The sequence below is a fragment of the Alligator sinensis genome, unplaced genomic scaffold, assembly GCF_000455745.1.
Source record: "Alligator sinensis unplaced genomic scaffold, ASM45574v1 scaffold472_2, whole genome shotgun sequence".
NCBI classification, from domain to species: Eukaryota; Metazoa; Chordata; order Crocodylia; family Alligatoridae; genus Alligator; species Alligator sinensis.
The window spans coordinates 52,343-69,687 of NW_005842378.1; the positions used below are offsets into that span (position 1 = coordinate 52,343).

The window sequence follows — 17,345 nt, forward strand, 5'->3', positions numbered from 1 at the left end:
CTTCACTACTTAATCTCTTTATCAATCTGAACATTTTCAAATTGAGTACATTGTTTACTAGGAAAAAAACTTAATTACTGACTTCTTGGGTTACATCTTGTCTTTCCTCGTGCATCCAGCTCCCTGCAAATCATCAAGTATGGTAGAGGGTCTGATGGGCTGATATTAATGAAATGAGCCAAATAAACTAAAAATGTAATCCTCTTGCATTTTTTTTTTTGCCCATGTTTAGACTTGATCGTCTCTTTATTTTACTGGACACTGGTACAACACCAGTAACAAGAAAAGCAGCTGCTCAACAACTTGGAGAGGTGGTGAAACTCCATCCCCATGAATTAAACAATCTGCTATCTAAGGTAAGCTTTTTATTATTATTCTTAATGCAGTAGGGGGTTTTGCCTACTAATGAAGATAGAACTAGATTTATCAGTTAGACTTGCATGTATAGTTTTCATGTACATTGCCAAACAGCCTTCGATTAATCTCCTGTTTTAAGAGACCACATTAAAGCTTCCCAAGTGTACAAAATGCAATTCTGCTTCACTTTTTTTTTTTTTGTTTTGTTTTATTAGAAAACCACTCTTTTTAAGCAGGTGATTTATCAGCCTCTGAGATGATCACATAAGATCAGTTTCACTGTGTATTTTATACTTTGTTAGACAATCAAGTACAAGGTGAGGAATTTAAGTTATGAAGAGAAATCTAATTATGAGTTTAGTTTCCTGTTGCTACCTTGTTAGTTGGGGAAAAAATTGCTTCTGTGATGAAGCTTTACAATCTGAAATTGTGTGATCACCCCGATAATTCTAAAAGGACTGGAAAAGAGACAGATTTTCATTATTTCCAGACTTTTAAATCTAGTCAAGTCCAGTGAAAATACTAAAAATATGTATTTGTTTGATAACTGATGACAATTGCTGTTTTGGTTTGCTCTCTCATGAGGTAGGAAGGAGGGGCACAAGTCTACAAAACTGATACTTTTATCACAGTGAGTGTTAATCACTTTCACCTAAAAAAAAAAAAAAAAAAAAAGGCCCTTTCGGGTTTACCGCACACGGGGAGTTTTCACCTAAAAAAAAAAAAAAAAAAAAAAAAAGGTCCTTCAGGGTTGACGCATACTGGTAGATTACTATAAAGTTTCCAGATTTGTCAATTTGATACCTCTTGTAAATGTTAGTCTGTTTCTTTCAAAAAGCAAAAATTGTATTGAGCCTCAGTATTCTGAGGAAATAGTCTAGATTTTAAAAAGCAAATCGAATGTGACTGGTACTTGATTTGTCATGTACTTTTATTATGCATTTGTTTGCTTGGTACCTAGTTGTTTTGCTTGAGCAAGCAGCATGAAAGGTTTGTGTTCATTGGGGTTTTTTTGTTTTGGGGGGTGGGGGTTGTTTAAACAGCGGCAACCTGTATTTTGGGTTTTCTGTTTTTTGTGTTTTTTTTCCTGTGTTTTAAATGCAGTCTTCTGACCACCAAATTTAACTTATCTTTATCTTAGGCCCCCAATACATGTTGCATTTAAAATTTACACTTTTAAATAGTAACCAGACACATGTGCAACTCAATTGAAGGTGTAATAATGCAGTAAATGAGCCATGATGTTATTTCACATATAATGTAGAACATCTTTTGACTCGTTTGTATCATGCCTTAAAATTTAAATGTGTGGTCAGGACCTGTCAAAGCACCCAGGGCTTTTAATAGATCCTGGTGCACAGGGAATCTGGCATGGGGCTGTTCCAGTTAATGCCAAGAACCAAGCTTGTCCCAGGCACAGCCAACAATCAACTGGTCCAGGCTCCCCCTGCACCAGCAAGTAAGGCATGATTTGGGATCTAATCCTCATTCCCAAAACTGCATCCTGTCACGCGTGATTGTTGGGGTCAAGAATTGGATCCTATCGCATGTTAAGTTGAACATCTTTCAGGGGCCTTCTACAACAATTTAACAGTTGGTTGCCCAGTACAAGAAAATATATAAAACTAACTTGTTTTGTGTGGTTTGTTTGTTGGTTGTTTTTTTTTTGGTGTGCGTTTAAAGGTGTTGGTATACTTAAGAAGTACAAATTGGGATACTCGTATTGCAGCAGGCCAGGCTGTTGAAGCCATAGTGAAAAATGTACCTGAATGGAATCCAACTCCAAGACCCAAACCAGGTGACTTTTAAGCATATTATGTAAAATTGGTAATGACTAATCTATGATTACTGTGGTGTAAAACTTGCCAGACAGTCTTTTCCAACCTGCTTTACAGTCACAATGTACAGGTTCTGTACAGATAAATTTTCTTCTCAACTTTATTAATCTGAAGCTTGCTTGCCTTTGTTTCTTCAGAACAGCTCATCTCTCATTGTGTTTTCCTTCTATCAAGGGGGGGAGGGGGGGATGGTAACCTATTTCCATCAAGGAATGTTTAGTGATTTCAACTGCTTTAAACTTTTATCTGCTGCTGACTTACTAAAAGGCAAAGTGGCATAATAGAAATGTACTGCTTTGTTTGCTGAATATTTCCAAATATTTCTTATACTTTCACAGATGCTCTATGTGTCAAACTGCTACATCTGTAGGTTGTTTTCTCTCTAATTTCAGTAAGTGAAATAAGTTGGTCCTATTAATATCGAGTGGCCTACTGCATACCTCTCTTAATATGCTACTCACCCCAAATCTGTATTTAGCCTTTTTTTTGTGGGTAAAAGGTTACTTTTTTTCAGTTTTACAGGAGCAAAAGTTTTTTGAACTTGAACAAACATTTTGTATACAGATTAGTTTCGAAGAGCATATTCTGATGCAAGGTACAGGTATAATTTTCAGAACTTGAGTAGGTCCATACTTGTGTAGTGCTCGTAGGATGTTCATAACTCTTAATTAGCTCACGGGCTTTATAGGTCTGCAAATCATTTTGTTCATGCACCATCCTTGTACACACACGAGCTGCTTTCCAAGGTCTAAAAATCAATCATAGTCTTCTGTTCATTGACTTTGATTTGCTGTGATTTTTATTTTTATTCTTTCCACATGAAATGAAACTGTACTCTTTGAAGTACTGCATCTTAATTTGTTTAAGATAGATTTTTCTTTTCCTCCCTACCTCTGCTCCACTTTTGGCATGAGAAGGAAATAGTTATTGACCTTTTTTTCTTTGATTTATTTTTAACCTTTTATTTAGAACCTGGGTCAGAAAGTCCTATGGAAGATTCGTCTGCAACTGATCGGTTACGTTTTGATGGATTTGATATCTGTCGGCTGTTAAAACATGGGGCATCTCTTCTTGGATCTGCTGGCGCAGAGTTTGAGGTCCAGGATGATAAAGCAGGTATATTTTTCTATTTGATTTATGTTTGTCTATAGATGATAAAATTTACCAACATGTGCAACTTGCTAGTTCAGAGCCCAGTATTGTGTACACACATTTCAAGTCCACTTCTGGGTCCACGGCCGCCGCGCTGCGCCACGCCCCCCCCCAGCTCGGCAACTGGTGCCTCTTGGGTCTGGGGGGCACCCAGAGTCCCCCTGCAGCCAATGGCTAGGGGGTGCAGAGGGGGCCCACATGCTCAGCGGTGAATCCAGTCCACTTCTGGATTCACCACCGAGCACGTGGTACTTCAAGCCATGCCTGGTTCTTCAAGGTACGTTGAAAAAACATTTTAAAGCTGGGTCTATGGCTGACTATCTGAATTGGCATCGAATCTTCAGATTTGGATTTGGGCTGAATCGGAATTGAATATGGCCTGTTTCACACACCCCTAATAGACAGCCTTGTGATATTACTACACCAGCAAGATAGGGAAGGACTGAATTGTATAGGCTCTCAGTAAAGTGTCTTAGTGTGGGTGGGTGTGTGAGCAAATGGTGGGAGTGGGAAGGGAGATATTGTCAGAGCAGTAGTGTTGTGCCTGAACTTGAGGGGAGTAAAGTTGCAGCAATCGGTGCCAGAAGAAATGGTGCTGAATAGTAGAAGGGCTAATATGAAAATATGAGCTGGTTGGATAGAGAAAAAGCCCGATCTTGCCTGAATATTTGGCTCCGTGGAGATGCCCAAATCAAATACTTTACCCCAGGGTTTTGGCTTGGCTGAGAGATCACGAAGCAATGTTCAGCAGTTGAGGGTGGGAGGAAGCACTGGAGGAGATCTGGGTGGATCTGACTGTATATCTGTATAAAGGTATCAAATGAACAGACATCAGTTTGGAGAGAGGAGACTGATCTGTAGGAGGTAGATTTATGAACCTCTGGACTTCCATGGAGGAGAGTTACAGGGGAAAAATGAAACTGTTTAGTTCAGTAGTGCTCAACCTTTTGGCCCTGCAGGCCAAATGAAAGGCATTGGGTAGTCTGTGGGCCAGAGTGAACTCTGGAAGCCCTGCACTGCCTCCACCTACCAAGATTGGTTAACAAGATTGGGTCCCTGCATCATTTTGTGGCCCTCTGTACCAGGATTGAGTACAAGGGGTGATGCTGGGCCCAATCCTAGCATGCAGGGCCACAGACCCATGAGGAGTCCTGCAGTCTGGGTGACACAATACTAGGGGCTAGATCTGGCCCATGGTTTCACTTGTGGTATCAAGTGACACTAATTGAACTTCAGTGTTCACATCTTATTGATGTAATTAGCTTTAGTTACCACTTCACCTTCTATGCTTTTTACTGTTTTGTGTAGGTACTAGAAAATAAGGTGCAGGGAGCTTTGTAATGGACTTCTGTACATATTCACTTACATCAAGAAGTGTAAAAACTGTCAGACTAAGGCGTCTAACTTTAGACCTCCTAATAATGAGGTTTAGGTTATATGGCCCCTGCAGATCTTACACTTAAGGTGCGATTAATCACTTAGTTACTACTTAAGATGTGATTAACTCTGCCACATGTTCATGCAGTTGTGCAGTAAAGTGGGGAATAAGCCACAAAGTGTGTTACTACATAGTTATTACACAAAAGTCAGAAAGTTATTGTACGAAATCAATTTTGTGGCCAGTTCTGACCAGCTGATCGGCCCTCCCCACTACAGGAACATAAGAGCCTTGAAGAGCTCCCTTGCACTTCTGTGCCTGGGAGTGCCAGTTAACTGATTGGCGCTTCTGGCTGTGGGAACATTCTATAGCCCTTCAGGACTCTGACACTCACAGCCCCAAGGGTGTATCTATGAGCTGACTGGTGCTCTGAGCAATAGGTGCTCTAGGCAGTCAGCCTGCTACTGGTTGGTTAAGTGGGAACATGAGATCATGATCCCAGGCTCTGCCCTTCACCGGCAGTGGGGTGCGATTTGAGATCTTATTCCCAGTCCAACAAAAATGTTTCTTGCCACACGTGTGGCATGGCAGGTGGTGTAACTATTGGAATCATAGAGCAGATCCCATTGCGCCTTTAATTGATAAATACTGAAAATGTGCCACTGAGCAGAGATAAGAAGCACTTAGATGGAACTTTTCTAAACTTTGGCAACAGGCTACTGACAGATATTCAATCGGACAACCTATATAGATTAGGGAGGTTATTTCTTTGATGAACAAAGTCATATACAAGGGAGCAAAAGTATGTGCTATGCTTATTTCTCAGTACCTGAAAGTTTTTAATATAGATATTTTCTCAATTTAAGTTACTCTAGATTGCCACGGCTGTCGCACATGCTGTTGGTCCTAGTAACATTAACAACAAAAGTCAAATATGTAACAAAATAAATACCCATTACCTTTAAGCTTTTAATCTTCTCATGAAAGTCACTTGTATTGCATTCTAGATTACTTCCAGGAAGTAGTTGGCAGCTCTTACAATTTGGTATCCTGAATAAAGAGAACACTGAGTTTACAACTTCATTTAATTATTTTAGTAAGCAAAATACTTTTCTTATGAATCAGTTTGCTAATAATTTGGTGAGTAAAGATGTACAAGTCTGAGCTTTGAAACTGCAGGTATACATCTGTTCAGTTAATATGCAGAGTTAAGCACAAAATAATGATGAAATGTTCATATGTCTAACTCTGTTGTATGCATAAACAGCTGTTTGTGTATACATACTTACTAATGTGTGCAGCTATAGTAAATATGAGCACTAAAATTATCCAGAGTCTTGAAATTCAGGCCCCACCTTTTGATTACAGTTTGTGTAGAAGTCATACTTCCTCTAAACCAGGGGTGTCAAACATACCGCCTACAAAATCCCACCTTCTGGCTCCCAGTGCTACCCCTGGGTCTGGTCAGACCCGCATGAGGGTAGACTCATGATAGGACCCAGAGTGATAGTAGAATGGAAGTAGAGTGTTCTAGGTAGCGGAGTTCCTGAATTTTCCCCGTTTTGATGTTGTTTTATGGCATGCAACTTACGCATTTACAGAATTTATAGGTAGAGGTACCTGACTTAAATCCTTCCATCTTGGTTTTCCCAAATTTCCTGGTAATGTCAACCACCCACACAACTCTAAATTGGTCGGTTTAAAGGGTGTGTTAATCTCACAGTTGGATAATGAAGTTGCGGATGCTTCCGTTTCATTTGCTCATCCGTCCCCCTGGAAGCACAGCAGTCAAAATAATAGGGATAAAAATTAAGGGTTGACCTTGCTTCAGAGTGGCTTTCATAGTACAAGTCTTGAAAATAAAATGTAGCATGGGCAGTTTACCTGTTAGATTTCCACATTTGTTTTGGGGGCCTACTTGGTTCAAGCTTCAAAATCCTCTTTCATTTAATATGGACTTGGAGTGCCTAACCATAATGCTATTTAGGTGCTAAGCATTTCAAATATTAAGCTTTGTAAGATTTTTGAGAGACTGATAGCATTATCTTCACTTTACAGATGAGACCATACCCAGTGTGGCATAAAGTTTATGGGTAGACCTAGAATGAGATTCTGAACAGACCCTCATTATAAAATCTAAAAATAAAATTTTATATTCCCTTCAGCCTCTCTCCCCATGAATACTTGTAAGGTTAAGTTTGGTGCTAGGGAAACTAGCATAGGAAACAATTGGGTCCTGTTTTGGAAAACCGTGCTTTCAGGGAAAACTTGAAGTTCAGCTGTTTTCACACAGTATATGCTCTTCTTTAAATTATATTGATTTAAACCCACCCCCTCCCCCACCCAAATATTAGAAATTCTTAATTTACCAGTGGTTCCCTAAATTATTTTGGTTTCTTGTTAAGAGGGACGTTGAGGAAAATGTATTTTTGAAAAATTGGATGCACCCAGCAAGGGTGTGTGTACAAAATAGCAGTACTAAATCTTTAGTTCCCATAGAGCCAGGCTCTACAGTTTGACAGAGAGGGGTTCTCCTTGGGTATAACTTTTTTTTTTTTCCCTCAAGTGCTTATGTAGGAGACTTGAAAATGTTATACATGACACGAAACTCAGACGAGCCTCACAGAAGCTGTTTTAAAAAAAACAAACAAACTCAAAACAAACTTTTTGTTGAACTTTCCTTTTAAAAGTAGTGTTGCTTTAATTTAGACAAGTTTTTGTTGTTACTTAGATCCCTGGGGGATGGGGGAAATATATGAAATATTACAAAGCTTTATACTTTCAGTGGTTGTCCCAACTGTCACAAATAGTACATCAAAATACACTTGTGAATTCAACAAGATTTTCCCCTCCCCATGACTTGGGATACTTTAATTAGTGTTGCAACTTTTATGTCTTCTTTCATAATAAATGTATTCTGAATACTTTCATTTCGAACACAGATTTCATATAAAAGTTGACTTTTTTTTTTTTAAAGGTGAAATTGATCACAAAGAGAGAATAGCACGGCAGAGAAAACTGTTACAGAAGAAACTTGGCCTTGACATGGGTGCTGCGATTGGAATGAACACTGAAGACCTGTTCAATGATGAGGATTTGGACTATATACCTACTTCAGCTTCACTTATAAACAAACAACCTGTAGGTAAAACCTTGGGCTCTTTGCAAGGAATAGTACAGTGGGTTTACTTCATTTGTGCTTCTGCCATTGTAATGGACTATACTTGAAATATTGTGCTTGAGTTGTAATTTTATTTTGTTCCCTGAACACTTAAATGCCACAGTTGCTTAATGCAGTGCCAGATTGAAGTTCAGAGTAGCAAGTAATGGAGGGTGGTATGGGGAAGTGAGAACAATGTAAGCTACAGGGTTTATAGGATGTTAATTACAGGCAAGATTGACAAATGACCAATTCTTAATTCTTTCAGACTCTTCAGGCTGCTGAATTGATTGATTCAGAATTTCGAGCTGGTATGAGCAGTAGACAAAAGAATAAAGCTAAAAGAATGGCTAAGCTATTTGCAAAGCAAAGATCCAGAGACGCAGTGGAAACTAATGAGAAGAGGTACTGTAGTTAAGTCTTTCAAATTTCAGTTAATCTATAGTTGCTCTTTATTCCCTGGTAGTTGTTGTGTCATTGGGCAACTCAAAAAAGCCTGCTCTGGCTTGGTAAGAAGAGCCATTTGGTATTTGACAGAGTATTTGGTAACACCTTTGAGAAATACCAATGAAACTGTTTATACACACGGTTTGAGGTGTGTGGGTTTTGCGGGGGGGTTGTTTTTGTAGTGTATGTGTAAACCTTCTCCCTCCCCCCCCCCCCCCCCCTCTTTTCCACTTTTCCTTCTCCCCCCCCCCCCCCCATCTCTGTTTCACATTTCTGCTGCCTGACTTTCTAATCTTTCTAAAACAAAGCGTTTTTGCAGTATCATCACCAAATTTTTATTTTTATCAAGTTCTGGGAAGTTTAAAGAGAATGCAGAAGCAAAAGTGACAGGATAAAGAAAATAACTTAACCACAGATTGTCATATCATGCAGACTACAGGCACTCCTCACTTAACGACCGAGTTCCGTTCCTGTGACTAGGTCGTTAAGCGAATTGGTCGATAAGCGAGGAGCCGCCCCTCGGTACTGCGTGCCTTGGCTTGAGACGCCATGCTGCTGTTTCCACGACCAAAGTTCTCGTACTTAGGACCAGTTCTCGCTGGTCGTAAGTCCGTGCGGTCGTTAAACAGGTAGGTCGTTAAGTGAGGAGTGCCTGTAAACTTAAGTTCTCTTTAACTACTATTGCAGTGGTTGTCAACCTTTTTGAGCTTGAGTTGCCTCTCCATAACTTTTGTGAATTCAAAAACTAACATATTACAGTGCTTGCTTGCTTGTTGCGGGGGGGAATTATTCAGGCAGGGACAGACCTGAGTGTTTGTTTATTTATCTGCTTTTATCTCTTCATACCTCAGGGCACCCTTAAAAGGATTTGGCAGCACCCCATGTGCCCTGGCACCCTGGCTAAAAATCACTGACTAGTTACAATCAAGAATTGTGATTAATTTTTATCTTTTCAGTGAAACATACTCAGTAACCTTTTTGGTTTTTGGTGTTTTTTGGGGGTTTTTCCTCTAAATCATTCAAGTGATTTCCAATAGCTTTAACAGTAAAACATTAGCTGTTGTAATCTTGCAGTTGAGGTTTGTTTGGTGGTGGTTGTTGTTTTTGTTTTGTTTTTTAACACTCTGGAGCCACATCTAAATTTAACCCTTTTTTTAAGAATATATATTTTCAGAAGTAGTTACATTTACATTTTTGCCCTCCTCATTACTTGACGCCTAATGATTTGAGTCCAAATTATGGTTTTTGAAGTTTGCCAATAGCATATTTTTAATTTAATGCTATGTAACTTTTTCTAGTATATATATGATATTTTCATTTATACTATCAAAACAACATTTTATTTCCTGTTATGGTGGGGAGGGGAGGGAATTGTCCTAATTGTATGAAAATATCCACTGTTCACTAAAATGGCTGTGCAGTGGCATTCCGTATGCTTGGCTTGTTCATGTCTTGGTTCTCAGCGACTAGTAATACCAGAGTTGTAGGTGTCATTAACTTTTTTTGTTTTTGATGTTAACTGTTCTCCATAAAAGATTAATACAAATTGCTAAATATGTTGGGTATAATTTGGTAACTAACATTTTGTTACTTATGACAATTTAAGTTTTGAATTTTCCTGTTAAACTCTTATTCTTTAGAGTTTTGGATGAAGAAGAATAAAATACTATGCATTTCTACTTCTGTACATGAAGGTTCATGGATATGATGTGATGTGTTTTTAATATTCTTTTTTAGCAATGATAGTACTGATGGGGAACCAGAAGAAAAGAGAAGAAAAGTAGGAAATGTTGTCCTCAGCCAGCCTGCCACTGACTCGAAAGTTTTGGTAGATAATACATCAGAAGAGGTACAGTATGTCCTTCTGTTCTAAAGAGTGACATAATTTGACCTTGGCTGATGAGTTGATTTTAAGTTCATTTTAACATTAACTTACCAAAAACAGAAAAGGGAATTATATTGTCAAATCAATTAACAGCTACAACTAAAGTATGTTTCTGAAACTGCATTTCACATTGTGAAAAATCACTTTAATGCATATTAAAATCCAGTAAGCATTTGTTGACAGCAGCCTGGCTTATTTGTTCAGTAGGCAAATTTACTAATAGTGCCTGTGCTAGGCAAGTGAAAACTTTAAAAAAAAAAAAAAAACAACCCCCCACCCCCGAACTTTTGATCTGGCTGTATTTGGTAAGAGGCAAAACATAATGAAACCATTATAACGTAACTATTTTTTACACCCATATGCTTTTTTTTTTTTTTTTTTTTTTTAATCAGACTTACAGACCTTAGCTAAAGTTTATTTTAAAAGGTTTGTATCTTGATTTGAAGCTTTGAACTAGGCCATAAATCAAAGTATAAAACTAATTTGCATTGTTTGTGAAACAATGACAGCATCTCACAAGTTGTTCAGTTGGCTTTTATTTTTAATTTTGCTGATGGCTAGACGTTGAGTAGCTGCCAGTTGGTAGTCTTTGCTCTAAAATTCGGTTATTTTTATGGAGTTGTGTTGAGCTATCTAAAAATAAATGATATAATGTCATTTTAAGACCCTTTTACCCAGATACAGAACTATCAACTTGTACAGAAATGGTTTCTGTTCTGTATTTTTGTGTGTGTAATGTATATAATAGAACTTGAGAGGCTTGTGCACTTGCTGACTCTGGTTGGTAAACGTTCACTTTATTCTGATCCAACATGCCAATATAATGTCAGAACCTGGGTCTCCTAGGCTAGTGGCTTTACCACTGCGATATCCTTTCTTTATGTGCAAGCATTGCAAGTTTAAAAACAAAAACAAAAAAACCCCCGAAAAGATGCTTAAACAGTACATAAAGGTGACTTAGCAGATGATGGAGTTGCATGATGGCAAGTTGTGACTCAAACCTTATTTTTGTGTGAAGACAAAGCTTGCAACCATAAGAATAAAGAGAGAGTCTAAGAAACCTCCCTTTTTTGTGTCAGAGCCACCTGAGGAAAGCTGATCATTTCCAAAGGAAGTCACATTATTACCAAATGAACTACATCAGCTTTTTGCAAGTCTAAACATTTTGGCAACATTACTAAATTTTTATCTATTGCTTTTTATCTTTCTGCTTTATTAATCGGGAGACATCACGGCCTTGTATCCTTTAACTTTAGGGAGTGGAAGTGTGAGGGCTCATACACACTGCAGTTACACAGCTATGGACAGGCATTACATTTGCATCAGGAAAAACACCTTTTTCTTCTGCACAAACAATAAACAACCAAAGTATAGACATTCAAGCAGTTTGATTCTGCTGCAAACTGTTCACTCTTTTAAACAGCACTTCTGTTTTCTAGTACCACTTCCAATGCATTGCACTAAACAGGCATCCATAAGTCCCTGGGACTCCCGATATCCCACAGTTCCCCACTTTTCCCTCCCCTCTGTCTCCAATGGGGAGGGAGGGAGGGAGAGTAGCTGGCTCCCTAATAGCCTGCTCGATGGTGAGCTGTCAAGGAATTCTACAGTATCCTGCTACACTTTGCACAGAACTCTCCCTTGGACTGTGCAAAGGGCAGTACTGATTCAAGCCTCGCTGCGTAGACCTAGACAGTCTGGGAGTCTTGAAGTAACAGCAGGAGTTCCATAACAGGTGTGCTGCGGCCCCCCCCCCACAATCTCTGTGCATGCACACAAACATACCACCACTTACCCTTCTGCCAGTCAGCAGAGTGGGCAGGTATGGGGTGGAGGTGGAGGCTTATAGTTAGTATAAGAATTCCCACCACCATCACTGCAAGAACCCTGGCAGTGTGCACCACCTAGTCATGCAGAGAGGGGCAGGGGGAGCCTAGCTGCAACTCAGACCCAGAGGGGAAGGGAGCATGGCTTGATCTGTGGGGTGGAGGGTGCAGGAGGTGTGGTCTGGGCCCAAGCTGGCCCTGCTGGGAAGGGGGCATGACTTAGCTCCATGGGGAACAGGGGTGTGGCTTGGTGGGGGGAAGAGTCAGGAAGAGGGACATGGTCTGCTCCCAAACTGGCCCTGATCTAGATGCAGGGAAGGGGCATGGCCCAGCTGTGACCAGCCATGCAGGGCTTGGGATTTGGGAATTTGGTGAGGGGAGGGTGGCTGTATCAATGGCAACTGCTCCCCTGGTGCCAAATTTCCCACCCTGTGGGGAGCCCCATGGGCCAGATACAGTGGCTCCACAGACCACACTTAACTTGTAGGTCAGAGGTTGAGCACCCCTGGTGTAAACTCTTAAATAAATAATAAAATCTTTTAATGTTTCCCTTAAAAATATTGTATTGTTAGGAAAGTTTTTAGTTCCTTTCTAACTGAAGAAGGAGAAAGTTACTATGGTGTGATTATTTCTTAAGGAAAAGAAATAATCCTACTGGAGGTCTCACTGGCGGGAAATTTCCTAAATGATTAACCCCATTAACTTGTAAAATACTTTTTTTTTTTTTTTATAGGTAAATGAATGGCCTTTGGAAAGCTTTTGTGAAGAAGTATGCAATGATCTTTTTAACCCATCATGGGAGGTAAGAAAGCTATTTAATATGTATAATGTTTATTTCTGATTTGCAAAGATGGGAATGTAGACCCACTTCCTCACAGAACAGTGCATCTGTTAAGTGTTTATGCTCTGATCCTCTTTCAAGAATGACTTGAATTGAATTCAGTCTACTTCAGTGGTCCAACCCAGGTGCACAAGTGCATTCCTAGAATCCCGGTGAACTGAACGGGAGTTGGCACAAGTGTGGAGCTCTGTTTCAGCAGTTCTTTGTGTGGGACAGTGGCCTAAACATCCTTTCCTGTATCCCTCTCTTCTTTTAAATTAAGACCCTTTCTCACTCAGAATAACTAAATGTACATGTCAGTACAGTACAAAAAAAAAACAGTTGGAGTGAAGGATGAAATAGAGTAGGAGTGGCTTCTGTGTGGCATGTGGCAAATAGCAGGGAGGGATGGTGGCAGAAAGCAAAGCAGCAATTCAGGCAAGGAGCACAGGAAAGAAAGCAGAACAAGTCAGGAAGTAGATTGGAGTTGCATTTTGGGAGGATGTGGGTCTAATTTTGCATGCCTGCCAAAGAGGTTGGCCCCACTCAAATAGGGTACTAATCCATGTAAGTGGGGTTTTTTTAAGCAAAGGAAAATGAAAGAAATTATTATACTCTTCTCTCTAGTAACATTAAGGCCATTCAGGCTTGTAGAGCATATATTGACTAGAGTAGGTAAAAAAGGGTGTTAGATCACACCTAGTTGCTTTGGTTGTTTAATCTGTTCCCAGCAGTGTTACATAGCCCAGGTACAGTGCTAGATTAACATGTGTACCATGCTTCTAGTTCAGGAGGTAATGCATGTAAAACAGTGCTGTAGGAAGGCACCATTGTGTGGCAGTAATCATACATGAGAAACAGAAATGTATTAGCTTAGTTGTTTTTCCTATTTTTTACTCTTATCTAGTGACAAGGATAGTACAAGAACCAGAGGTGGGAGTTGAAGCCAAACAAATTCAAATTAGAAAAGGTGACTCTTTCCTCAGTGAGGGTAATTGATAGTTGAAAGAACATACAAAGCATGTTGGTGGATCCTACGTTATTTCACACTTCAAATCAGAAATGAATATTTTTAGAAAGTGTCACCGTTTAAGCAGCATTGTTGTACCTGAAGCAGAAATTTAACTCAGAATGTACTGTGACCTGTATTTTACATGTTGGATTAGACCATCACTAGGCTTTGTGGCTTGAAAAGCTGTGAACTATGTTTATGATGCCTGTCTTTTGCAAAAGCTTGCGCCTCACCCTGCTAACACGCACAAGTATTAATAGCTGCCTTTGAGTGCTGCCAGAATAATTGTTCTTGGAAACCATCTGGATTGTTAGTCTTCAAATTGTAATAACTTGTGTGTGGGCTGTCACACTAACAAGATAACATGGTAGTTTTTGGTTTTGGTTTTCTGCTTAGTGCTTCAATCACATGAGGGTGTATACTGTCTGCTATGTCCATACTAAGTACAAACTGTCAGCAAGCTCTCATTTCATGGTTTGCAAAAAAAAAAAGTTAGCTAAATCAGTCCCATGTGACTTGTCAGTCTGTGGTCCTGCATAGATGTAACATATTTGAAAGTATTCCAAATGCCTTTGACACACTTGAAACACTGAGCATACAGATGTTCATGGATGAAGAAACATTTCAGAAAGTGAGGGACCTCTTTGAAGCACTTCTTGAAACATCTGTATGCTCTACACAACAAGACAGGAAGTTGCTTGATTTCTCCCCCCTCTGCTATCTGAGTGCTCTGTTCTCTGCTATCTTCCACCCACACCCACCTCTAAAACACACTTGAGCTCTGGTCTCTTGAGAAGGCCAGGGGCTGAGAGTTGGAGGGATTCCTGTTCTCTAGCCCCAGGGCAGAAAGTAGTTTCACACTTTTGGGTAAACACTTACTTAAAACAGCATTTTCCACAATTCAGGCACCTATCTTCTGGGGTGTATTTTTGCAATTTCTAAATTCCTAACTACCTTTTCCGCTACTCCATGGATTGGCCGTCCCAACCCGAAAATAGCCTTCACTAAAGGCAGCCCTGTTTTTCTTTCTTTGAGCATGGTGTGCTGATTATTTGTCTGCTGCCTGTACTGCTCAAAGCAGGGCTTCAAAGAGCAACAGAACAAGCAATCCAGAGAGAAAAGGAGCAGAAGCAGCAGCTTAACTATGGGGAAAGGTCTAGGGAGCCAGAAGTCGGCAATAACTGATGAAAAAGGGAAAAAAGTAGGTTAAAATGCAAACTGTCCAATGTGTTTATGCAAGTGTAAGAAGTATGAGAAACACAAGGTGAGCTGCAAGTTGCAACCTGTGAAATGAATGCTCCAATTGATATCGCAGCACTGGTGGGTTAAGCTCTTGTGACTGAAACATCATCATTGAGGGCTACAACATTTCAGAAAGAGCATTGGGAGAAAGTGCTAACATTGCAATGTATGTCAAAAATGCATACACTTTATTCTCTGATTTGAAGAAGAAGGTAGCAGATCAGAGTGGATTTGGGTGAAGATAAACTGAAAGATACAGCATGAATATAATGGTTGGGATTTATTATAGACCACCAATTCAGGAATAAGAGGTAGATGAGGCAGTCTTCAAAGAAGTAACAATTGTCCAAAAGTTAGGAGGAAATACTGAGGGAAGAGTTTCAACACATCTGCTGAAAGAATCACAGTCAAACAAAGTATTGAGAGAGTTCTTAATTTGTGTGGAGGATGACTAGAAGATCACTTATTTTGAATCTTGTATTGACTAATGGGGCAGAAATGGTGGAGGATGAGACCGTGATCATATGATAGAATTATGATCATGACACTGGAAAAGTATGCAGTCAGCAAAACTGAAATCTGCCTTTTTGAAATCCAGACTTAAGGAGATAAGTAAATATGGTGCCATGGGAGGACAGACTTAAGGATAAAGGTGCCCAAGAGGGCACAGTATTGGAAGGCCAACAAGAAGCTGTCCTGTCACAGTGGAAGCACAAGAATGGCAAGAGACCAGTGTGGCTCCACAAAGAGCTTGTAGAATGCCTCAAATGCAAAAGGAAAATATACAGGCTATGAAAAGAGAGACTGATCACCAAGGAAGCATAGCAGGAACTTGCATGGATAAAATCAGGGAGGAAAAGGTTTAAAAAAAAAAAAAAAAAAAAATTCACCTGTTTAGGCAAACCATAAGGACAAGAAGAAGAGGTTCTAGATATAGAGAGAGAGAGATCTATATATCGATGGATTGATGTGGGTCCACTGTTAGAGTGAATTCTTAACAGAAAATGCAAAGAAGACAGAGATGCTCAACAGCTACTTTGCCTCAGTCTTCACAAGCTGAGGGATGAGATAACAAAGGAAACAGAACTTTTGATGGTCTGAATAAATCAAAGTCAGCAGGGCCTAATGAACTTCATCCATGGGTACTGAAGGAACTTTGGCAGAGGAGATCTTGGAGTCCTGGGCAATAATGTTTAAAAAGTTGTGGGAGACAGGTGATGTACCAGAGGACTGGAAAAAAAGCAAACGTAGTGCTTCTCTTTTAAAAAGGCAAAAAGGAGAACCAGGGGAAGTGATAGATGGGTTAGCCTTACCTCAGTAGCCAGGAAGCTACTGGAGTATACCATAAGGAGGTCCATTTGGAAGCATGTAGAGAAGGAAAGTTTGATCATGAGCAGCCATCATGGATTTACTGTGAATAAATCATGCCAAACTAACTTGATTTCCCTTTTTGACAAGATAACTAGTTGGATGGATGAAAGGAGTGCTGTGAAATATCGTGTATTTGTCAAAAGTTGTGTTGGAGTCCCACATGACCTCATAAACAAATTGGCAAAATGTGGGCTAGAAAAAACTAATGCCTCTGCACTAGCTGTAAGGCATGATTTGGATGTCTGATCCCACAGTTGCCCCTCCTGCCATGATGTGTAGCATGTCAGGAGGTGTGATTGTGTGGATCATGCATTGGATCCAGTTGCCCCTTTTAAGTGTAGAGGGGGTCCTCAAACACAAATACACCCTGCTGGATAGCAGCACTACAGAAAAGGATCTATGGGCATTTTTGCATGTGTTGCTGATGCAGCGCCAGGTGCTTTTAATTAGCCACACTAATTAAAAGCCCCCATGCATCCTGTGAATTGGCAGCGCAGTGTGCCTCCACGTTGAGGAAATGGTGGCAGTACACTTTGAACTAAAACATGTTTGCTGTGCTTTAGTTCAAAGTGCACCACCATCACTTTTCTCAGTGTGGTGCACTGATGTGCTAGGCTATCAGAGCACATTCATTTATGTACTCCAGCAGACCTTATTAATCGAGCGCTCCAACGCATTGGATTTCCAGCACATCGGAGCACGCTCCCTGTATGTTTGTAAGTGTCCTAGGAGTCTTAGTGGGTCATACTCATACAAGTCTTCAATGTGATACAGCCACACAAGTTTTAGTTTCACTTCTTTTGTTGGGTTTTCTTTTCTGCTGCTATTTTTGGTGTTTCTAGCTTTTTGGGAGAGTG

At 39.9% G+C, this 17,345-nt stretch overlaps 1 protein-coding gene across 1 annotated transcript in view; it reads left to right on the plus strand.

Annotated features, from left to right (window-relative positions):
* Nucleotides 1-221: 221 nt before the first annotated feature.
* Nucleotides 222-17,345, plus strand: part of BTAF1 (B-TFIID TATA-box binding protein associated factor 1) — a gene marked incomplete at its 5' end in the record, with an annotated part of 81,688 nt that continues 64,564 nt past the window's right edge. Inside the window, 7 exons of the mRNA XM_025210876.1 lie at nucleotides 222-356; nucleotides 2,041-2,155; nucleotides 3,165-3,311; nucleotides 7,703-7,866; nucleotides 8,154-8,290; nucleotides 10,070-10,181; nucleotides 12,777-12,845. Of these exons, the coding sequence (XP_025066661.1) occupies nucleotides 222-356; nucleotides 2,041-2,155; nucleotides 3,165-3,311; nucleotides 7,703-7,866; nucleotides 8,154-8,290; nucleotides 10,070-10,181; nucleotides 12,777-12,845 (879 nt within the window). The remainder of the gene's footprint in view (nucleotides 357-2,040; nucleotides 2,156-3,164; nucleotides 3,312-7,702; nucleotides 7,867-8,153; nucleotides 8,291-10,069; nucleotides 10,182-12,776; nucleotides 12,846-17,345) is intronic.